The sequence below is a fragment of the Lacerta agilis genome, chromosome 15 (assembly GCF_009819535.1).
Source record: "Lacerta agilis isolate rLacAgi1 chromosome 15, rLacAgi1.pri, whole genome shotgun sequence".
In the NCBI taxonomy this organism is placed as follows: Eukaryota; Metazoa; Chordata; class Lepidosauria; order Squamata; family Lacertidae; genus Lacerta; species Lacerta agilis.
In genome coordinates, this window is record NC_046326.1 from 42240337 (window position 1) to 42264062 (window position 23726).

The 23726-nt window shown below is 49.1% G+C and overlaps 1 protein-coding gene across 1 annotated transcript in view; it reads left to right on the forward strand.

Annotated features, from left to right (window-relative positions):
• Window positions 1-23726, forward strand: part of MYO18A (myosin XVIIIA) — a 141145-nt gene that overhangs the window by 37038 nt on the left and 80381 nt on the right. The window contains 4 exon segments of the mRNA XM_033171487.1: window positions 17960-18047; window positions 19381-19490; window positions 19594-19770; window positions 21524-21734. Of these exon segments, the coding sequence (XP_033027378.1) occupies window positions 17960-18047; window positions 19381-19490; window positions 19594-19770; window positions 21524-21734 (586 nt within the window).

A 23726-nucleotide genomic window follows, 5' to 3' on the forward strand; every position in this document is an offset into this window, starting at 1 on the left:
GCGCTGGTTTCCTGCCGTGCAGGAGCACCAACGGTTCATGTGCCAGACACCCACATCACTTCCTCTCCCCGGTATATGATGAGACTGCTTCTCCTCTCTCCTTCCTCCCCCCCTCCCTTGCCAAATGTGGCTTCGCCGATGAGAGACTGTAAAAGCCCTGCTTGTTCAAGGCAGAGACCAGGGGGCAGCTGGACATCAGCAAGCCAGCTTCTACCACCACCAGTGCCCCCCTTTCTCCCAGGCCTGCCTCGCATTCTTGGCTATTTTTAGGCAGACAGTATCAGCTCAGCTGTCCCTCTGCCTCTGGCCGTTGCGCTTGGGAAGTGACACTTGGCTTACCTATCGCGTTTCGCTCAGTCTTTTCCAACGGAAGCCCTGCCAGGGCGCCCGCACTGCTGCTGCCTCTCTCACTGGGCCTCCGGCCTCCCCCAATTTTCGGTAAGGTGGCAACCCTCCTCTTCCTCATTATGTGCCTTGCTTTATGGTGGTGAACATTTGGAAGAGAGGTGGCTGGTGTTTTTAAGGGGGCGGGTGGGCTTTACTTGGGCTCTTCCAAATCTACAAAGCAGGCCTCCATTGTTACCCTATTTATAGTTGCTTCTGAGCAGGGGGCTGGAGACCTGCTCTGCTGAGGTTTCCCAGTCATTGATACTGTACTGGAGAGTGACTTGGTTTCTGCCACTCTCCCCCTTTGTCCCCCTAAAAAAATCCCTAGAAAGTATTCAGTGTGGCAAGTCTGGGGGTGTGAGCCCCCCCTTTCCCTCATGGCCAGTTCCATTGCTCTATATGTTGTGTGGGGAGTGTGATTTACCGGTAGTGGTGGGAAAGCTAACCAGCCTGGGAGAGTCTAACCTCAACTCGCTTATAACTTCTAGTAAAGCCTCTAAACCGATTTCGTTTCTCGTTCCCACCCTGGTGGGACTCTTCTCTTGCAAAGGCCTGGAGTGACTGTTTGGGTCCTTCCCTAGAGGGTCTGTTGTGCTGATTAGGGCTCAGCCTCTTGAGTGAAAGACGAGACTGAGTGTAGACTGGATGAGGCAGTTACGTCTCAATGTGAGTGTTGTGGTGCCTTTCCTGGGGAGTGATTAGTGTGCCCTGAGCTGCTGTTCGTAGTGATAGACAGAGCTGTGTGCATGCTGCCCTTCCACAGTCATGCCCTATGATCCCTCAGTGTGGAATTCTGTAGACTTGAGAATTGCAGCTTCCTTTTTAATTAATTTTTTTGGGGGGGGCAGGTTTCTTGCCCTAACGAGTCACCAAGAAAAAGTTGAAAATGGCTGGGCAGAGAGTCCGGTGAAGTTGGAATGTGGGAGATTCAGTGCTTTACTTTACTTGAGAGCTTATGGAAAGCTTTGCTCCCATCTTTCCATTAACCCCTTGGATAGGTTGTGTTACAATGCCAAATGCTGTTTGGGGCGAGGTAAGCCAGCGTCTGACTTGGGGCCTGTCATTGAGGCCATTTAAGCAAAGGCTGGGTTATTCAGCCAGCCAGCCAGCTGCAGGCACCTGACACAGAGTCAGCATCTCAGAATAACTGCTGAGCAAAGGGCTCTTTCTGTCTGGAAGTGAGGTGCAAAGGACAGCCTGCAGTAGGTGAGAAAAAGCAAATAAGAGGCAACTTGATCAAAGTGTATGAAATTATCCATGGTATGGAGAATGTGGATAGGGAACAAATTTTCTCCCTTTCTCATAACCGTAGAACTTGGGGACATCCAAGGAAACTGAACGTTGGAGGATTCAGGATAGACAAAAGAAAGGGCTTACTCACCCTGTGCTTAGTTAAACTATGGAATTTTCTCCTGCAAGACACTTGGATGGTTTTAAAAGACACATTAATGGAGGATAAGGCTATCGAGGGGTCCCAACCCTGATGGCTGTCCTTTGAATGCCACTTACTGGAAACCAGAGGAAGGGAGAGTTGCTTTTGTGCTCAGGTCCTCCTGACAGGCTTCCCTTTGGGGCATCTGATTGGCCACTTTGAGAGCAGGACGCTCCAGTACATGAGCCACTGAGATGATCCAGCAGGTTTTTAGAATCTGGAAGGGACCCTGAGGATCATCTAGTTCAACCTCCTGCAATGCAGGAATCTCAGCTAAAGCATCCATGACAGATGTCCATCCAAAAAACAAAAACAAACAAACCTCCAAGGAAGGAGAGTTGAACAGCTCTTACCACCAGAAAGTTATTCCTGACTTGAATCCAGTGGTTCGTGTCCTACCCTCTGGAGCAGGAGGAAACAAGCTTTCTTCTTCTTCCATGTGACAGCCCTTTTGACATTTGAAGATGGCTATCCTATCTGCTCTCACTCTCCTCTTTTTCAGGCCAAACATCCCCAACTCCCTCAAACTCTTCTTATATTATACGTCTCTGGGTTTCAGAAGCTGGGGGTGATGTGCCAGGAGCTGGTTTCCTTGCTGGTTTTCTATAGTTCTCACTCTCCTGAGGAGAGGGAATGGCTTCTTTACTTGCAGTGTGATCTGGGCCTTTGTACATGCTAAGCTGGTGGCAGTGGCCTTTGTTCCTGGGGGCCTTGTCCTGCTCATTTCAAGTCAGGCCACCCAGTACGTTTGCAAGGTGGTGGAGAGAGAAGTCCATAAAATGAGCTTTAGCACAGGGATTCCTCCATAGCCCAAGCTTCCCCACTGATGGATGGAGAAGCCAAGCCATGCGCCCTCCCAATGGAATAGAGGAGAGGCTGTTCGAGCCATTCTCATCTAATAACTTGACTTGGGAACAGACTGGCTTGTTTGACTGATGTCCTGCTCAGTGCTTGGTCTGCCCAGGGTTAGTTAATTGCATTTGATTGTGAATTTCTTCTGAGTGCCTTATATTGAGGCAGAAAGTGAGAATTACCTGTAAATATTTTCTGATCAATTAAATAAACATTGTAAATAGTCCAACAAAAGTGACTAGTCTGAATATCATCATTTTTCACTAGATTGCAACCCCCACATACCCTAGTAGCCTCTCTCTCCACACTGGCCTCAGAGGAGGCGATGTGTGCCCTACCCATGTTGATAATTCCATTTATAAAATTATATTATCCCTTGGTGACTGTCCTGGCCTTCTGTGGCAATGAGTCCATCAGGTATGTGGTATTGTGAGAGCAGGTTCCCTTTCGTGTCTGTCATAAGCCTTGCCTGCTGTCAGTTTCAACGGGCGCTGGTGATGCTCTATAACCAGAGAGTGAGTGATTGTGCCCCGTTTGTATCCATCCCTTGCACAAATGTCTTAGGAGCCTTGGTACTTGTCTGCTAAGCCTTTGGGGCCACTGCAGTGAGAAGATGATCTCACTCTTGGCTCCCCTAAGACAGCTTTAGATCTGTAGCAAATCCCTTCTCCCTTCAGTGGAAAAGGAGGTTCAACGCTGCTGGAGTTGTAGCCTGGGTGGTTTCTGAGACATGGCAGCTGGTGTGAAGGCTGAGGTTGCCACTTCACCCCTTTCCCCTCACATTTACAAGTTTGTGCTTCTCTGTCTGTAATAAAGGAACCCAGGTCACATTGTGTGGGCTCAGCCAGTTGTTTCCATTTCAATCCTGGACTTCCAGCTCATGAAACAGTTATAGGATCCGCAGAGGTCACCTGTTAAACAGAGGTTGATATGATCTCCCTTCTACTACTGCGCCCCCTTGCAAAGGCTGCAACACCTGCATGGAGGATTCTGCCTGTGAATCGCAAGCTGCTGTCGAACCTTTTGCAAATGTGATTGGGTTAGCCAAAGAAGGCTGCCTCTCCTTTAATCGAAAAGGAGAATTAAGACAAGCAGAAAGGAATAACCCACACGGCCTGTATCTTGATGCATTTCAAGTGCTGTTCAGTTAACTTAGAAGTCCCTAAGAAGTGACATCTGAAATTATAGCTGGGGACAATACTGGTGATGGGTTAATAATGGCAGGTGAGGTGTGTGTGTGTGTGTGGGGAGCTTTAATTAAAGGCTGGTTCAGAAGGGAAGGCACAAGGAGCTAAGGCAATGTTGTCAGATCAAGTGTTTCTACACTGGAAGAAGGTAGGAGGTCACTGCATTTAAAAGGGTCTGCGGAAGTCACTATCCCAGGACTGTAGCATCACACTGCCTGTAAAGCAAATGCTTATTTTGGGTGGGGTGGAATTACCTGAAAAATTATTGAGGGTGAGTAGCATTTAATTTTCAGCACCCGAGGTTAAGAGAATGGGAATTTGGAGGCATGATTACTTAGGAATCCTTTGCCCCAGGTTTCCCCTTGTTGTGGTTCCTCGGTCCGTCTTGCCTGGGACCCAGAGGGCTCCCCCCTCCCCCTCCCCATTCTGCAGACTCTTAACCTCTACCACCTTTTTCTCTCCCAGTCAGGGGTTTAGGTTCTCCAGCGTGGCAGCCATGGCCTTTTCATCACGATTTGCATTCTGGGAGCAGAAGGGAAGTCTCTTTGCTATTGTGGTTCTTGGCCTTCCCTGCCTCCCTTCTCTCCCTCCCCACCCCCTTGCTCTCCTAATACTGGGCACTTTGCACATGAGTCGCAGCAGCACATTGAAAAGGGGACCTGGTTGTGCTTGTTCCTGGCATAGGAGGGAGTTGGCTTCGGAGCAGTCTAGGCCCTGTTAGAAATTTGGCAGGAATGCCAGTGGTCAGTCCTAGGCCCCGTCTTGGCTTGCATGAAGAGCAGAGGTCCCTGGGGAGAATCCGTCCTCCTCCTTGCCATTTCTCAGAGACTCCAAATGGACTGAACAAACTGGCAGCCACTCCCTCCAAGCCCTTTGCATACCAACTGTGTGGAATAATCTGCCTGTGAAATAACTTGTGTGCTACTAACGCCACTGTATATTGGAGCCTTTGCCAACCCGGTGCCCTTGAGATGTTTTGGACTACATTGTGCTGGCTGGGGCTGATGGGAGTTGTAGTCCAAAACATCTGGAGGGTACCAGTTGGCAGAGGCTAATATATTGAAAGTACTATGTGATCCTGAGTGCTGTTACTGTAAACCTGGGTTTGACCTCAGTGTGGCGCTCTTAATATAACAGATCCTGCCATCTGTTGACTCATATTTCCACACCTACTTTATAGCTCTATTTCTGAGCATTTTGGGGACCTTCAGCATCGTCACAAGAGGTAACAGGCACATTTACAGGGGGCTCTGGATGCTGTTTTTATAAGCTTTCAAGTGCTTGAGTCCCACAAGGAATGAGAAGCCCCCAATAAGCCCAGGTTTGCAGTAACAGTGTGCCCCCCTCTTCCTTCCCGCCCCATCCTCCCCTTGCACCAATGCATGGCTTGTGTGGTTTGAGAGCCAATGGAACCAGCACCTCCCTGCACACAGTGATGTTAAAATGCACTTTTGACTGACAGGTTACTGTGATATCTTCACAATCCAGGTTTGGAGTAATGTGTCATTGTGTTACCAACCTATCTACCTGTTTGGTGGGAGTGTATCACATTGTAGCCTTGCTGCCAGAGTTTCTGTTCCAAGTTTGCTGTTCTGTGTTCACTGGGATTCAAGGTTGCTAGATTGTAGATGTTGAGAAAATAGCAAAAGTGTGTAAATCTTGTGATGCCAGGTTTCTCCTGTTCATGGTGGTTCCCAGTTGCTGTTGCCTCCTCCCTCTTGAGGCACCCCACCCACCATTGCTCTTGCTTTGATCCTCATGGAATATGTGTTGTCCTCTTCTATGTCCTGTAGAGATTAACTTTTTACCAACTTGTGTAAACATTCCTGGCTTAGAACATAGCAAGGCCACTCTTTTTCTCAATTCAAATAAAAGCTTTTTTTTTTTTTTGAGGGGGCGGTATTTATTTATTGAAATATTTATATACCACTCTTTCATAAGATATATTGAGGCAGTATGCAACCTACAGACTACAGTAAAACTACCGGTAGTAAAAGTATCCATTAAAATGTAATTGAAAATATTAGTAGATATTTCCTGGTGAAAAAGAGACCCTGCATCAAAATGTCATACAGTGGGACCTCGGTTTATGAACTTAATCCGTTCCTGAAGTCCGTTCTTAAACCAAATCCGTTCTTAAACCGAGGCACGATTTTCCCAATGAGGCCTCCTGCCGCCAGTGCCCTTCCACTGTTCGGCTTCCGTTCGTTGTTGTTCAGTCGTGTCCGACTCTTCGTGACCCGGACACGACTGAACAACTGAACAACAACAAACAGAAACCGAACGGTGGAAGGGCTTCCATTCATAGACCGAGGTAAAGTTTGCAACCGGAACACTACTTCCGGTTTTGTGGAGTTCGTAAACCGAATAGTTCGTAAACAGGACTGTTCGTAAACCGAGGCACCACTGTATTTCATAAGAAAAAACAGAATAGATATGAATTGTGGCTAAGGTTGTGGCTGTACGCTGCTTCCCAACCCAGTAGTAAGAGTCTACTAGATGCAGAGTTGATGGGAGTCTGTACACAGCCTTTCTCCAGCATGGGCTTTCTACCCAGTAGCAGCTTCACACAAGGTCCATTGGGAGCATCCTGACCATGTCAGTGCTTGTGAAAAGTTACCATCATACTTGTGATGAGGACTGCCCGGAATGTGCTAGTGGAAAAGTGTGTGTGTGTGCGCGTGCACACTTTTCAACTGTTTGTCCTGGCGTGAATGAAATATTTCCTTATCTGTATTTGACTTCCTCAGGTGAAGGATGAAGACAAACCCTTAGTGGCGAAAAAAAACGAGAGAGAGGACGGGGCTGTAAGTCCGTCTGGGTTTGAGCATTGGAGGGGGGGGGGTATTTGCTTGGGCTAACTTCTAGGCCAGGACAAGTTTGTGTGTGACGTGGGTCTTGTCCCTTTCTCTTGTGTGCAGTCTCCATGGTGTGTTGTAGGGCCCAGGGAAGCACAACATGTTTTTTTGTGGGACCCTAGAGCTATAAGCGCGAGAGGAGGCCGGCAGATTATCTTCACGTTTTGTGTTGGGACTAGGGATGGAGAGGAGGGAATTCTATTCAGTTCTCATTTAAAGGTGAACTTAACTAAATTTGCCTCATCTGAAACATTACCATAAGTGGAAATGCAGCAATCCTTTGAAATTTGCACGTCTCTGAATTTTGCAATGAAATTCTCCAGCCAAGGAATGTGTACAAAAATGCTTACGAGAGAGCATAGATTACATACATACAGGCCAACAGCCCCCACCCCCAGATTAACAACAACAACAAAAAACCCCACTTACCAAATATGTTGTGTTAGGGGGCCTTCGTAAAAATGTGTATATTAGGCAAAATTAAATATGAACATGTGTATATTGAGAGGTGTTTACACTGAAACGCTAATGAATTTCCATGAGCACTTTTAAAAATAAAAAAGCACCTTGCAAACTGTTACGGAAAAGTGGTGAACTGAATTTAAGATTGCGAGAAAGAGAAATCAAAACTGACAGATTTTTCCATTCTTAGTTGGGAAGCAAAGTGGGTTGCGCCAACACTGTTGCCATTATTTTATTCTATTTTCTCCTGTGGGCACAGGGATTTTTTAGGTGGGGTGGTGGGGTAGGAGAGAGTTGCAGAGAAAGAGAAACATGCACATGCATGGTGAAAAACCGTGCCTTTGTGGCATGTGGAGGGTAAAAGGTGAGTCCTGGGTCTGATAAGCACTATGAAGACCAGCACATTTTCAGTCTTATTTATTTCTATTTCATAAAATTTATATACTGCTCGATGGCAGGAAAAACCTCAAAGCAGTAGTGCTTGCCATGGGGCAGAACAACACTCCCTCTGAGCCCATGGGATGTAGAAAGCAAGTGACTCCTCCAGGTTCCTGCCTGGCCTTGTTGTTGATGCTGACGAGAGACTCCTAATGGAGCCCATTTGCAAAGCTACCTCTCTCTGCCTCCCCTGTGCCCAGTCATGTGGTGGGACCTGCCAGTTCCCAGAGAACCACTCCCCTGTGTGTGCGTTTTAAGCTGGGTCTTTGTTAGGCTGACCACTTGGTGCGGCTTGAAAGCTATCGCTGTGGGAAGGTGCCCCCTGCCCAACTCTGGCCTAGTTCTAGGATAATGGATGGTGGCAGGGACAAAGAAGGAGGGATCCTTCTGTAGCCATCCAGGCTGGAAACCTACCCCTCTGGGACAGGCTTGTACTGTAGATAGTTTCAGGCCCTTTAGGCTTCTCTCCCACCTCCCAGCTTTTTCCAGTCTTCTTCCTGTCTTTTTATTCCTTGAGCTGCCCCCCCCCCCGCAATCACCACAGCTCTTCTTTTAGTGGTGGGCCTCAGTTTTTTTTACACAACTATGATTATTTGGTGCCCAGAGCATCTCTGCTATTCCGTTTGTAGCTGAGTACTTCTGCCCAGAGGAACCCCTGTTTAAACACTCTGCTGTTGGCGAAGTTCATTAGTTTGTGCTTCATTTGCATCCTGCTTTTCCTCCCAAGGAAGCCAGGGTAGTACATGGTTCTCCCCCATTCACACATTTTGTGCTTGCAACAGCCACCCTGTGAGCTCTGTGGCTGAATTAGAGATTTGAACTTAATTTTTATTGATCCTAGGATGAACCCTTTGGTTGCTTTTCAGCCTGCTCTTATCTTATCAGGTATGTGGTGCTGTCTCAGCCCAGGATACTGGTAGGGAGGAATAGAATAATAGAGTCATAGAATTGTAGAACCAGAAGGGAACCCAAGGGTCATCTAGTCCAGCCCCCTGCAATGCAGGAATCACAACTAAAGAATCCCTGACATATGTGCCATCAACATTTAGCCTGGAATAGCTAGGAGAAATGTGAGTGGCTGGGCAGAAGTTTCTCAGACCCTCTCTCGTCTAGACCTCCAAAACTTTTGTGAGTCCCCCAGTTCAAACCATTGGAAATGGTTTCAGGAGCTTATCTGTTTTGATCGATATTCAGGGCTCTGAATATATGAAAAGCCCCAGAAAGGTCACAGCTCAGTGGTGGAGCAACTGCCTTGCACACGGAAGCTCCCAAGTTCAATCCCTGGCATCTTCAGGTAGGAACGTCGGCTGCCTGAGAATTCTAAAGAGATCTGCTGCCAGTCAGTGTATATGATACTGAGCTAGATGGACCAATGATTTGGCATGGTATAAGGCAGCTCCATACGTTCCTAATATGCTCCTGTCCTGCTTGTTAAGAACATTGGCGTTGTTGTTTTTTGTTTTAAAATATTCAAGTTACAGAACTTAAATTACAGAGTGTTTGGTGTGGGGGAGAGAGCAAAGCCTTTTGTGATGGCCCCCTTAGCTACCATCTATAAAAGGCCAAAAGGGAGGAATGATTTGACTAAAATTAAGGGAGTGAGAATGGGACTTGTGAACTCAAGTGTCCAATTCCTACCCCCCCCCCCATTGATGCTCCAATTTAAGGATGTGGAGCAGAAGCAGAACTAATTACTCAGAACAGCAAAAATGCAGAATTAAATTGCACATAAATAAAGCAAACCATGCACATTTGCTTAACTTGCACGTTTTACACAGGTCATGGCACTTAGCTTTGCAGAATTTGGGTTACCTTTGGTATAGAATTTTGCAGAGTCCTGCTCGTAGCCTCCTTACCCCAGGTCTTTCTGTGCCCTGGTCAATAACCTCTTCTCATTTCAGTGTTCCAAAGTGGCACCATGGCTCAGAAGGCGAGCTGGAACTTTTTAATGACGGCAGCCACCCTGCCTCCACTCCCCCCAGCAAGCCTTTTGCCGTAGCGGTTGAAGCTTCTCTTGGCCTTGGGCCATCCACCCTAGGTCTGGTGCCCAGTGACCATTAGCTGTGCTGCTTGCCACCTCCTTTTCCATTAGCTGCTCCTGAAGACAGACCCAGAAGCTTCCCCTTGCTCAGCTGCCCTGCTTTTCTTCTTTGTTCTAAAGCAAAGAGCCAGCTGCTCGGCTTTGCCTATTGGTGTCTTCCCTCTTTCTCTTTCTCTTCGTCCTGTACCCTGGCAGCCTTCCCCTTCTGCTGCTGCTGCTGCTGCAGCTCTCCTTTCTCATCTTCGGGCTGCTGAGTTTTGCCTTCGCCCCCTCGGCAGAGGCCAGGAGCTCGTCCAAGAACGACAACACCCGCGCTGTTCAGGAGAGTACAGAATTGATGCAGTGGCTGCTTTTTGGCTTGAAAGAAATCTCTTTAAGGAAGGGCATCTGGAGGGGAACAGTCTTGACTGGCGCCTTCCCTGCTGCTTTTTTAAAAAATGGCACCCTTTTCCTGATCCACTTCTCTTTTTAGGCTGGGGCCTGAAGGGTAGGGTTTCCCCTCCGCCCACAGCCCCCAAGGTGAGTTTATCCCGGGAAGCTGCCTCCTTGTATTTTTGTCTCCATCCAGTCTCGCTGCAGAGCTTTGGTCTATGCTGCCGCTACACCGGGGGTTGAGATGAGTCTGCAAAGTGTGGATGGATGCTTTACAAAAAAGACTTGTGGGCAGAGGGCTCTGCAGGGGAATCAGTTATTTTCTCATTCCTGGGAATGCCCTTTGGAAGTAATCTTTCCTCTAGAACAGGGTTTCCCAAACTTGGGTCGCCAGCTGTTTTTGGACCACAACTCCCATCATCCTTAGCTAACAGGGCCAGTGGTCAGGGATGATGGGGATTGTGGTCCAAAACCAGCTGGAGACCAAAGTTTGGGAGACCTTGCTCTAGAACATAGGAAGCTAGTCTAAGAAGGTTGGTCTATGCTGACTGACCGCAGTTCTCCAGGCAGGGAACTCTTCTAGATGCCTAGAGATGCCACTGGGGATTGAAAATGGGACCTTCTACATGCAAAGCAGATGCTCTACCACTGAGCTACGGAAGCTCAGCTTTTATCCTTGGTGGGCCTAACCCTGCTGCCTTCCCCCAAACCTCTGAGGTTGGAGCAAAAAAACTCGGAGAGCTAGCATAGGAAGGGGCTTGACTCTTCCATACATAGTGTCCATGCATTTTTTCCATATAATTTTGTGTATAATTTGTCAGGGTTTTCCTTAATGCACGAATGGCTTGGACATAAGTGGGCCCTCTGTATACCAGAGGCGATGCTACACAAGCGAAGATGAGTTGGGTTGTAGCCACTCAATTCTGTGTATAAATCTGTTTGCAGTAAATTCCTCTTCCGTTCCTTTTGGCGGCATGTTTGTTTTGCTTCCAGAACCCCACCTGTGCCCTCTTCCTCCAGCCCAACCATTTGCTTATTTGCAGCTGTTCGTTGTGATTAGCACTCTCTTCTGCCCACTCCACCCCGCAATCACACAAACTTTTCCTGGCCTTTTTGCATGTCAGAAGCCAAACTAACCCTCTGGATGGGCAGGGCTGTCCCTGCTGTTGGGAAGCAACCAGGGATCCCATTGGATTCTCTGCTTGGGAAATCTGGGGGAGGCAGCGTCTTCCTTTTTGTGTGAATGCAATCCCTTGAGTGGGGAGGAGGAGTGGAAGGGCTGGACTTGGTCCCTCCAACACAGCGCCTGGCTGGTTGCTGCTGCCTTACCATGGCATTGTTTGGGGGCCTGCTCTCCTCACAACATCTTAATGTATCTGCAACTATAGTTGGATGTCCAGAGTGCAGGAAAGGAAGACCCCCGGAACCCCCGCAGCCCAGAGCCCCCAGAACGCCCTGGGAGGGTGAAGAGCCCAGAGCCCCCAGAGCGGCCTGGGAGGGTGAAGAGCCCAGAGCCGCTGCTCAACGGGGACACCCAGCATTCCTGCCCTCCTGGCCAAGCCATGAACGGCCTCGAGGGGTCCCAAGGAGCTGGCTCATCGACTCAGCCCGAGCCACCTGCTGACGATGCCCAGGGCCTCTCCCGCAAGAGAGTGGTGAGGGTGGTGCGGAAGGTGGTGCGGAAAGTGCTTCCTGGGGAGGATCCTGGGGGCTCCAAGGAGCCGGGACGAGATGTCAAGTCCACGGAGCCAAGCAAGAAGGAGGAGAAGCCTCCTGCAAAGGTCCAGCCCCCGCCTGCAAGGGTGCTTTCTCCAGGGCCTGCAAGGGTGCTGTCTCCATCCCCTCGGCCACCCTCTTCCTTGAAGTCTGAGCCCAAGGAGGCAGCTCCCAAGGATGACCTCTCGGTGGGGCTCAAGAGCCTGATGTCGAGAGGCAGGACCAGAGAGCATCGGCCCCGTGCCAAACTGCCAGAGAAGAAAGAGGAGGAGAAGAAGCCCCCAGAGAAGACAAAGACCCCGCCTCTTGCGGAAGGGAAGGCCACGGACACAAAGGGAAATCAGGAGCCAAAGGGGCCTCCTGCGGCTCCAGCGAAGCTGGCAATACAGAAAGCCACCACTGGGAATAAGGTACTAGTGCATGAGCACTGCAGCTTGGCGGGCGCACGAGGCCAGCATCTGAGCATGTGCAGAGTGCCTTTGTGTTCCTCACCTTGGCAGGGCGGGCAATGAACTTTGGCTGACAGTCTGGAGGGGGTCCTCAATGCATGGAGTGTGCTGCTAGTCCTGCCACAGCAGGCAGGGCTCTTCTTTCTCTCGGGGAGTGTGTTGTGCTTTCAATTTACCCCCCCCCCCCCCGGGTAGCTCCAGGCAGTAGCTATGAGACTCTTTGCCTTCATTTCAAGCACACATGAAACTCATTTCTATCTCTTAGAGTTGCAAAGATGAGCCTGAACATGTGCAGGTGATTCCAGGTAGAAATTCAAAAACTGGAGGACAGCCGAGTAGGGTTTGTAAGCTGTCTGTGGAGGGTCTTTAATAGTTTCTTCCCCTCGGGGGAAATCTAAGCAGATTAAATCAGAGTGTATAAATATCAGTATCCAGGTTGCAAAATTTGGGTTGAAAAGTGGATCTTTCCAGCATTTTAAAGCTGTAGTGCTTTTTCCATTCATTGTGGAGACAGGAGTGGAGAAGCCATAGTATGGCTGTGTTCTGCCTCCACAGTTGAAGGCATTAATATCAATTTTGCTGGAAACCACAGGAGGGGAGAGTGCTTGAATCCTGGAGTGCAGGTTTCCCACTGGGGCATCAGGTTGACCACTGTGAGAACAGGATGCTGGACTAGATGGGCCACCGGCCTGATCCACCATCAACACCCCCTGCTAAATTTAACCCTATAATGAACATTTGAATTAAATGTGTTAAGTGAAGATGGGCCCAGAGTGACTCCATGCCTTTATTTTTTTGTTTGTTTAACAAAATTTATATACCGCCTGATTGTAAATAGAACCTCTAAGCAATTTACAAAAATCCCACTTGTAATGCCTGTCTTCAATCTAGCCTGAACTTCATTGTATCCACTTAACTCATAAGGGGTGTGTGCATCCATGTGACTCATAAGTTTTGTGTGTGTGTGTGTGTGTGTGTGTAAAAGCATGCATCACTGGGTTCCTTAAATGCAGTTATGACCTCTGTCATCTAGACTCCTTCCAAGGAGAAGCCCCAAACAGCAAAGCCAGCAGAAAAGTCTCCGCCTTCCCTGAGTCCTGGAGAGGGAACCATTCATCAGGTGTGTCTTGAGCTGGAGGTGCATGCAGTGCCCCCCCATGCATTGGTGTTGCTGTTGTGCCTTTGCTGAAGGCCTGTGTTCTTGGGGGCAGGGAGGAACCTGGGGAGGGGGGGCAGTGTGTTTATGCAAAGTTTGTTTATGTGTGTTTATGCAAAGTATCTGTTGACCAAAGAGGCTCACCACACAGATGTCTGTTACCACATGGGGTAGGGATGCGCAGAATTCAAGCTTGCGGGATCAGCTTCCTCCTTTTACTAGGACTCTGCGATCCACCAACTGGAGCCAGGTGCAAAAAAGCTCCTAGCCTAGCAATTTGTTTTTGAGTACCACCACAACTCAACTCACAGCGCTTCTGAACAAAAATCATTTCCAGGCTACCCTGATATTCTTTTCTTTCCTATCATTTTGGGTTTCTTGGTAGAATAATGCAGGAAAAGAAGCGAAAAGGACACCAAGGACTCAGGCCAAAATAACGATTTGATAGATATACATAATTCAAGTCTCTTGTAAGTTTAATTCCTTGAGCTTTGTGATACAAATGAAATGACAACGCCAGGACGAGGCCTTGTTTTGGTATTCTTCCTCAGCTATTAGTGTCTTAGAGTTTTCAGGTCAAAGTGTACCAATTACCGTATTTTGAGCACATGATTTTGGCATTCAAAGGCTTTCCTGTTTGTGTTCAGAGGGTTTTGGTGATCAGAGTGTTGTACTCTCACCCCATGCAGCATGAACCTAACTTGGGCAAATGGTACCTGATTCTCAGCACTCTAAAATATGGCCTCTGGGCTGGCAGGAGGAGGTTTGAAGGATAGGGTATATATTCTCGTAAGCCAGACACTGGATTGGTCAGGTGGCTTAGAGAAGCTCTAATGAGCAGCTAAGGTGGCATGGTCCATTTCTGCTTGTACTCTTCCAGTGTTGGCCCACCCAGGGAAAGCCATCTCCTGGCCGCAGCTGCCTCTTAGGGTTGCCAGCTTTTGGTTTCAAAAACTCCCTGGAGAATGAGGGGCAGAACCTGGCTGGCTTTGGGATTGTGGCCACTAGCCCCCAAACCCAGAATAAACAACTAACTGCCTTCATTACATATTTTTAGGTGCTAGACAAAAACTTTCTTCTTCTCCCAGGCCTTTGGCTAATTAAACAATTTATGGCCCCTTAAAAAGTGTATGTCATTCTTCCCCTCCTTCTTGAATCCCCACAACAATCCTGTGAGGTAGGTTAGGCTGAGAGGCAGTGTCTGGCTCCCAAGGTCAACCAGGGATCTTCATGATCGAATGGGGGATTTGAACTCTGTTCTCTACCAGGTCCTGGTCCAACACTCTTAGCCACTACTGACATGAGTAGCAGTTGGCAAGACAGCTCCACCTAGAGTGTCCAGTTTTGCCATGATGCTTAGGTTCCAGTGGTCCTGCCTTGCTGATCTCCAGGACTGTTGGCAAAGTGAGCATGCCTGGTCCCTGCCACTGCTGGTGGCAAAACCCTTCTCCGGAGGCCACCGAAGACTTGCTGAGGGTTCTGCTGCCTCTGTCTTTCCTTGTTGCTGCTGTTCTCAGTGGGTGCTTGTGGGTGAGACACCCTTCTCCTCTTCGCTGCCTGTCCCTTGACCTTACAGCTTACCTCTCTCTCTCTCTGTGTCTCTCTTTTTCTCTCCTCTCTCGCCTTTGCTGGGTTAGCCGGAGCCTGCGACTACCACGGCTGCACTCCCCCAGGTACTGTACCCCAGCGCACCGGAGGACCCCCTTCTATCTCCCGTCTGCCTCTGGGTTGATGTGTGTGCTCGCGCCACGTGCTGGAGTGTAAGGCTTTATTCACCTCTTGGCATCCGGCCTGGGCCTCCCCTTTCCATCATGCTAGACAAGAGAGAGAGATGGCTTGTTTGCACACGGCTGGGCGGGCATTGGGGAGGGAGGGAGAGGGCAGCGGGGTGGGGCAGGGGTGGAAGCCTCCATGTCACATGCCAAAGCTATTGCTGGCATCATGTGAAGTGGGGCCGCTTCTCTCGGAAGGGGCAAAAGGCCGCCTCCTTTCAGCATCCAAAAGCGACACTGTCCGGATCCTTCCCCTTCCCCTGACGGATCAATCCAGGCCCCAGCTGAGAGCCCTGGTGAGTTGCTTTACTGTGGAAATGGGACAGAGAGCTCTGGGTGGCACAAGTGAGGGTTGTGGAAATGGGGGGGGGGAGCCCAGCTGTTATTCTGCAGGGTAAGGAAGAAAAAAAACCCCAGGGATCAGTAATCAGTCTGGCCTGGCCTGAATGTCAGTGGGTGGGTGGGGAAGACTCATTCTCAACTTGATGATTGTTTCTTAGCCCCCAAGAGTCATTAGCAACAACCTCTCTGTACTTTCACGCTGCCTGCTGTTCGTGTTACCCTGCCAGCGGCACATGTAGGCAGCGCTTCTGCAGAGTAGCCCATGGGTCCCTGCCCCAAGGAGCTTACCAAACTACCTTTCAATGGAAAGGGAGACAAACAAAAGAGGAAAGGCCAGCAGGGAGGAAAATTGCATACAGGTGGACTATTTGGGGGGTGGGTGAGGACCAAAGGGGAAGAGCAGAAACCAGGACCATGCAGGTGAGCTGGAAGGCTCAGCGTTCTGTTTTCCATGTACCTCTGGGCACTCACAAGCAGAATACAAAGGCAAGGGACACCCTGTGTTGTTTCTTTTCAGGATCTGGCACTGAAGGGCGGGTGGCAGCAGCATCCAGTGGATTCAAACATGGGGCTTCCATTTTAACCATAGTGACTAACCAAAGTTGGGGGAAGGCTTGTAGCTCTCTGGTGCAGAGTGCCCACTTTTTTATGCAGAAGCCAGCATCTCCAGGTAGGGCTGAGAGACGCCCTACCTGAAGTCCTGGTGAGAGGCTGCCACCAGGTAATACTGAGCTAGATAGGCCAGGGGGTCAGACTCAGTATAAGGCAGCTTTCTGTGCATGGCCTGTGTCTCGGAATCCACACTCAGTCTCCCGTCTGACTACTGGGATGTTACAAAGGTGCACGCATTTGATCCATTGGGGGTGGGGGGTGGCACTCTTGCACTTGGGGGCAGCTATCCCTGAGGGTTTGGAAGGCTGGCTCAGGATGGAGCAAGCTGCGACCTTCATTGCTGCAATGACTTCTCCTCTCTCCACGCCTTAGTTTCCCTTTTCTCATGGTAGGGCTAATAGCATGACAGATGGGGAGACTACAGAGTAAGGTGTTCCCTTTTTGTGGGGGGTGGAGGTAGTATGGTGCTGCTGATTTCCCCCACCCACCCTGATCTCGCCTGGAAGCGGGCACCCAGAGAGAGATTAACCTGGCCCACATTGCTTCCCTTCCTGTCAGCTCCCACAGGCTCAGGCGGACGATGCCTCAGCAGCTGCTTTTGGGTTGGCCTCTGCTGTCTCTCGGCCGCAGGTTTGGCTGCTCCATTCACAACTCTTGTTGCTTGTGGGCGTCTGTGGCTTGCAGCTTGCGGGAGGGGAAGGGTTGTGCTTGGCGTGGGCGAAGAAAGCTGCCTTGGATTTGTGTGTGGTTCCATGAAAGGGATTTCTTTTTCTGAGTCCGTCCTCCATAGTTGGTCTCTGGATCAAGGGAAGCCATTATAGATATAATGATGTACCTTTCCAGGGATTGTGGGTGAGACACGTGTGGTCATCCTCATCCTTCTCATCCTCATCCCTATCTCCATTCTTGCACTAGCCCCGTAAAGCAGGTTGAAAGAGCCCACCCAGTGAACTTTCAAGTTTTTCTGGGATTTGAACAGGTGACCCTATTCTGCTTTGCTACCACAACAGAATTAATTCTTGGGTGGTTTCTCCTACCCAACCCCACACATCGAGATGACCCTCCAGTTGTTGCTTCCCCAACTCTCCCAGCTGCAAGGGCCTGTGACCATAGGCCAGCCTTTCCCCAACCTGGTTCCCTCCTGTTGTTGCTGAAGTACAACTCTCTTCATCCCTGGCCTTTGGCTTGCTGGGGCTGATGGGAGTTGTGCTTCTGCAGAACCTGGAAAGCCAAAGGTTCCCCATGTAAAGGGCCCCTGGTTTACTCCGTCCATTTCAAGCTGGGGTTTTTTGCATGCTCCATTCACTGTTCTCATCGCCTTGTTCTGTTTGTACCTCTGGAATTATGATTGTGTGTGTGTGTGTGTGTCGGTTTTGGGGGGCAGTGCTGCATGCTGCATGCTCTTTGCTCTTTTCGTGGAGCTGCCTTGCTCGGGAGGCTGCACATTTAACCACTCTGGAGGTTGAACCCAGCCGGCCTGATCAGAGTTGAGCTTTGGTAGTGGTGATGGTGACGGTTCTGGTTGTGACACCTCTGAGGGAGGGGGATTCTTGTGGGTTCTGTGCATCAGGCAGGAGAGCAAGTGGGCCTGTGCAAAGTGCAAGATATGAGCAGGGAAGTTCTGTGAGGAAGGCTGTGCACGCACCATACATTTAAAGCACACAGCTTCCCTAAAGGATCCTGGGAGCTGTAGTCCTGTGACAGGTAAACTTCATTTCCCAGGATTCCTTGGGGGAAGCTGTGCTCTTTAAATGTACAGTATGTATGCTGCCTAAATGGAGCTGGGCTGAAGTGGGCAGAAACCCCCCACCTCCCTGTTCTGTCTGAGGGGCTGTGTAGTGACTCCAGTTGTTTCTTGTCCACCCACCTCCCCATCCCCACAGGCCAAGACGGAGGAACAAATTGCAGCCGAGGAGGCCTGGTATGAGACGGATAAAGTGTGGCTGGTCCACAAGGATGGCTTCTCCTTAGGTAAGTGGGGGTCAGTCGTGCAGGTGGTGGGGTTCCTTTTCATGACTTGGGCTCAACCTTCCAGAGAGGCTTCCTGTCCCCAGCTACCCTCAGTTCCCACCAGTAATGTGGGGCTGGGATGAGGTGTTCGTTGAAGGGGCCGTGTGCTGGAGGATAATATAAATAGCACAGAGAGGAACGAAGGGAAATTCTATTTCAAAACAGTAGAACTGTGGGTTGCTGTTTGATGAAAGCAGCAGGTAACTGAAGGGGGAGAAGGGGAAGTAAGTAAGTGTGTGTTTGTGTGTGTGTGTGTGTGTGCGCGCACACACACACACACACACACACACACACACACAAAAACAAAACCCGGTACAAATGGACCTTCTAAGTTCATTGCCTCTGGATATTTTGATGGCTACTAGCTTGGGAAATTGAGTGGGCTGGGGGGAAGTGGGTTGCAAAGTGGAGGAATAATTTTCATCCCCCTCTCAAAATACTCATGGACATCCAAGGAAGCTAAATGTTGGAAGATTCAGGACAGATTTTTTGAAATGTCATTCTTCACGCTGCTGTTGTTGGCATGCGTCTGTTTCGGGAGACAATGGAGGAGTTCTCCTTTGGGGGTGAAGTCAAACGGTTGGAATGTTACAGCGCCTGCTGTGGCTGTAGAGACCGGTGCGGGAGAGGCATGTTTTGTTGCAGCTGGGGCAGATGAAGGCATCCGGTGGTGCTGCTACAGATGCACCAGGGTGTTTCTTCTCTCTGTGCTCCTCCCAGGGGTCACTCCTCCTCTGGTCACTGCTGTGGATGCAGGAGCTGGCTGTCTCCAGGCGCTGTGACTTTCTGCAAGGGATCCCCACACAGTGTTGTCGACCTTCATGTCATGTTTGCCTCCATGCCAGTTCATAGTTGAACTATGGAACTTGCTCCCACAGAGACAGAGATGGCCACCAACCCGGATGGCTTCAAAAGAGGATAGACGAATTCATGGAGGCTCTAGAGATTATCAGTGGTTACCAGCCACAAGGGCTGCACTCTGCTTCTAGGGTCAGAGGCAGCAATGCTTCTGAATGCCAGTTTCTGGAGACTGCAGGAAATGAGAGTGCTCTTGTGCTCGGATACTGCTTGCAGGTTTCCCACGGGCACCTGGTTGACCACTGTGAGAACAGGATGCTGGACTAGATGGGCCATTGGCCTGATCCAGCAGCGCACACCTTACGTCCTTGAAAGCATTTTGTGTTTGGTTGGGCCACTAGGTGGCAGCATCACATTACCTCTGAGGTTTCCCTCCGTGTGTGTTGTGTCTCTTTCGTACAACTGACCCTTGCGTCCTGCTTCCCTGTCCACACAGCAAGCCAGCTGAAGACTGATGCTGCCGGCCTTCTGCCCGAGGGGAAAGTCAAGGTGAAACTGGACTACGATGGAGCTCAGCTCGAGGTGGATGAAGATGACGTGGAAAAGGTAGGCGTGGAGGCTGCGCCAGCTGCGTCTCACCTGCAGCCAAAGCTGGATTGACTCCTCATCCTGCCCAGGTTAACCCCGTTCCCTCTCTCTCTCTGCCCAGGCCAACCCGCCGTCGTGCGACCGCGTGGAGGACCTGGCCAGCCTTGTGTATCTCAATGAGTCGAGCGTCCTGCACACGCTCCGCCAGCGCTATGGCGGGAACCTCATTCACACCTACGCTGGGCCCAACATGGTGGTCATCAACCCTCTCAGCTCTCCATCCATGTACTCCGAGAAGGTGAGTGTTGCGGCCGGGTAGGATGGAGCGGGTTGGAGCAGCAGGCGCTCATTCATTCATTTGTTTGCTTGTTCCTCACTTCGTTTGTATGCTGCTTTCCCAAGAGGAACGAATCCTGCTCAGAGCAGTTTACAACAAATAAAAGAGGAATGTATCCCAGAACTGACCATTTGCAAGAACAATTTAATAATAAATAACATAGTGAAACAGCAGTGTGGTAGCAAATATAACAACATACAGGGGGGGAAACACATTTCAGGACTATAAATATAACAAGATTGCATTAACCACACAATACTTCCTGGCTGTGGCAGAAATAACAAGGGAGCGTGACAGTTTTACTTTGGTTCTAGAAACACCCTCCCCCTTGGTGGGTCTCTCATAGTCCCTCTCCTGCTACAACTTGCAAGGCTTCCAGAAGTAGGGAGTGGGGTAGCTGTAAATGCTCCCTCCCATCTTGTTCCTCATTGTTGGGGCTGGCCATGACTTTGGATATTCCCTTTGGGAGAGGAGAGGGGACAAAGGTCATCAATGTCCCCCCAATGGAGACGATTGAAGGCTCAAAGTGCCCCTGTTAAAGCCACTCTTTGCTCCCCTGTTATTTACTTAGAAAATGCATAAACTGCTTAGGAACTTAGGAAGCTTTCTTATGCTGAGTCAGACCATTGGTCCATCTAGCTAATTTTTGTCAATACTGACTGGCAGAGGCTTTCCAGGAAGGGCACCTTTCCCAGCCCATACTTGAATGTGGGACCTTCTGCATGCAAAGCAGCTGCTCTTCCACTGAGCTACAGCCCTTCACTTGATTAAAAACTTTTTAGAAATAAAAAGTTCTCCAAGCGGTGTACGAATAAGATAGGAGAACACAGCTGAAACCTCTAGTGAATTAAAAACATGTGAAATAGTTAGCATTGAAACAAATATGCATAGAACCATCAACAAAGGCAAAATCAGTAGAACCTTTAAAACAGATGTGAGTAACTTAATGGCTTTCTGAAGCAAAACACTGTAATGAGAGTGCCTGTCTGATGTCAATAGGCAAGGAGTTCCAAAGTGCAGGGGCTGCCCCACAAATTGATTGACTCCTCACAGATGTATTGAGGAGAATCTTCCCTGCAATGCGTCACTCATGCTGTTTGTTTGTCTGTGTGTACTGAAATTTATAGAGCACATTTTTATTGGAAGCTCAAAGAATAGAGATTTAAAAATCGACATCAGGTTAGTATTGATCAATAGACCAGATTGATAACATGGCACGATAGCAGCACAGCTGGGTAGCATCCCTAAATCTATCATTTATTTCTTATTTAGATTTACACCCCCACTCTTGAGGTACATTATCTGGGGTGGGCGGGGCTGGCGGCGATGACTTACAATAAACCTTTAAAACCACAATTGCCATATGTAGCGAACATCATATATTTTAGGATGTATATCCTTGTTTCATAAGCAGCTTTGAGTTTATTATTTTTTGTTAAAGTGACTAATAAGAACAGAAGACCCCCCCCCCTCTTTTAACTGGTCATGCTGTTGGGGACTGAACCTGGGACCTTCTGCTTCCAAACAGATGCTCTATCACTGAGCTACAGCCCCCCCCCTCTCTCTCACATGCTCTCTCTCCTTCTCTCTGGGGCTCCTGTTTCCCAGTTCCAGAAGCCATGCCTGCTTTAATCTTCCTAGAATTGCCCTTCCTCTCCCCCTTGCCCTTTTCCTGCCTCTCTGATGCCACACTTAATGCTGCCGCTTCCTCTAGGTGATGCACATGTTCAAGGGCTGCCGCAAGGAGGACACCTCCCCCCACATCTACGCCGTGGCCCAGGCCGCCTACCGGAACATGCTCATGAGCCGCCAGGACCAGTCCATCATTCTGCTGGGGAGCAGCAGCAGTGGAAAGACCACCAATTGCCAGCACCTGGTCCAGTACTTGGCCACAGTTGCTGGCAGCTCCGGGAAGGTCTTCTCAGGTGGGTGTGTGGCCAGCAGTGGCCTCGGCTCCTTCTAGAGGCCCTTGGGGGGTGGGTGGAGGCAGTCCTTGGGAAAGCAGGTTAAAATGAAGTCATTCCTATTGAAAGGATGTTCAAGGGAAGCCATGGCGCCAAATAGCAAGGCGCACACCGAGCTTTCGTCCTGCTTCTTTTCTTCCTTTAACAAAATAAATGTCTTTATTGGAATTTAACAATTATTTTTATTAGCAAATAAAATAAAATAAACCAAGAGTGAAGAAATGCAATGTTACAGCAGGTTGAAAGCAGCATATCATGAAGCTTACTGTTCCAAAACATTATGAGAGATGCCAATTTTTCCATAAATCTGTTAGGCTGGTTCCTATGTATTCTTTTGTGATGTTAACTTAATCATAGATCAAATTTCCTCAGTCCATTCGGATATAGAAGGAGATGTGCTCCCCTCCCTCCATTTAGCTATGACAGTTTTAGCAGCAGTTCTAAGGTTAACAGGATTTTCCAAAGTAACATACTGTATTTTAGATAACCAAGTAGAAATACTAGGATGTACAATGTCCTAACATAACAGAGATATTGGCTTGAACAGATTTTAAGACTTTATATTTGAGGCCAATTGATTTTTGTGTGTGTGTAAAGCAAACAAGTGAACAATATACAAAATAAACAGGAACAAATGTGGTACACTAACCAAAGGAAAACATAGCTCCAGCATTCCAACTAAAACGCAAGAGAGTTGGAAGTCATTTTACAGGCTCACGATAAATAGCACATTACAAGCCTCCTGTGCTGTTTTTGTTTGTTTGTTTGTTCCAAGTCAGTGATGCTTGGGAATTGTGAACAGCCACATAGATTTTTGAGAGGCGGGTGGAAGAATCTTGACTCCATTGTTGGGTCACATACATTATAAGAGGGTATACCACATCCCTTCAAATCCCCCCCTTCCTGTTTTTAAGGGGAGGCCCTTCAAGGACACTGAACTCATTATCCAACCATGGTCCATCTGACTCAGCATTTTCTGTGCCGACTTACAGTAGCTCTTTAGGAATTCAGGCAGAATCCTTCCCTGCCCTACCCGGAGGTGCATATTGTTTTATTTTTACACCGATTTGAGCAATACTGAAGACTACAACTCCCATCATCCCTAACTACAACTAGAGACCCAAGTTTGAGAAACACTGGGCAGGCTTCCCATTGGGTCAACTGGTTGGCCACTGTGAGAAGAGGATGCTGGGCTAGGTGCAACAGCCAGGCTCTTCTTATTGCAGATGGAGGAAGAAGGAGGTGGACTTTGCAGATCCCGCAGAGAACCTCAGAAGAGCCTCGCAGCTGGATCAGGCCTAGTGGCCCATCTAGTTGACCATCTTCTTCTCACAGTGGCCAACCAGATGCCTGTACGGGAGTCTCTTGCAAAGCTGAGCTGAGCTGGTGTAATGGAAGAGGCAAGCGGATCCTGAACTGACATGCCCTGAGGGGCTACCTAAGTCTCTCTTTCCTATCCCTGTCCCTCCACTCTCAAAACACACATTTGAATCCTGCTGCAACCACCCTCAGCTTACTCTTTGTTGGAGAAGTGCTGACCCCAGTTGTTGTTCTCTGATTTACTGGTTGCTGCGTGTTGCCGTAGCGCCCTTTTTAGCCTGTCTCTTCAACCTCCAGCAGCCAGGATTCTGTCTTTTCTCTCTGACTTGACAGCTCCTCTTAAATCTGACCATATTCCTTTCTGGATGGATGGTGCCTGATGGACACTGTCGGCACTGCATTTCACAGGGATGCTAACTATCTGACACTTGAAATGTCCCTTGCTTTGAGTTGAGTAACTTGCATGGCACAGGGCCACACAGTCGGGGGGGGGGGCAAATCTGCTAAGGGGTGATGCAGTCAGGTAAGGGGTCCCTCTTGGCCCCTTGAGATGATGACCGGTCTATTGGGGTTGTGGGGGTAGGGTGCACACACATGCTTGCCGGTTCATCAACACGTATGTGAGCGTGCCCC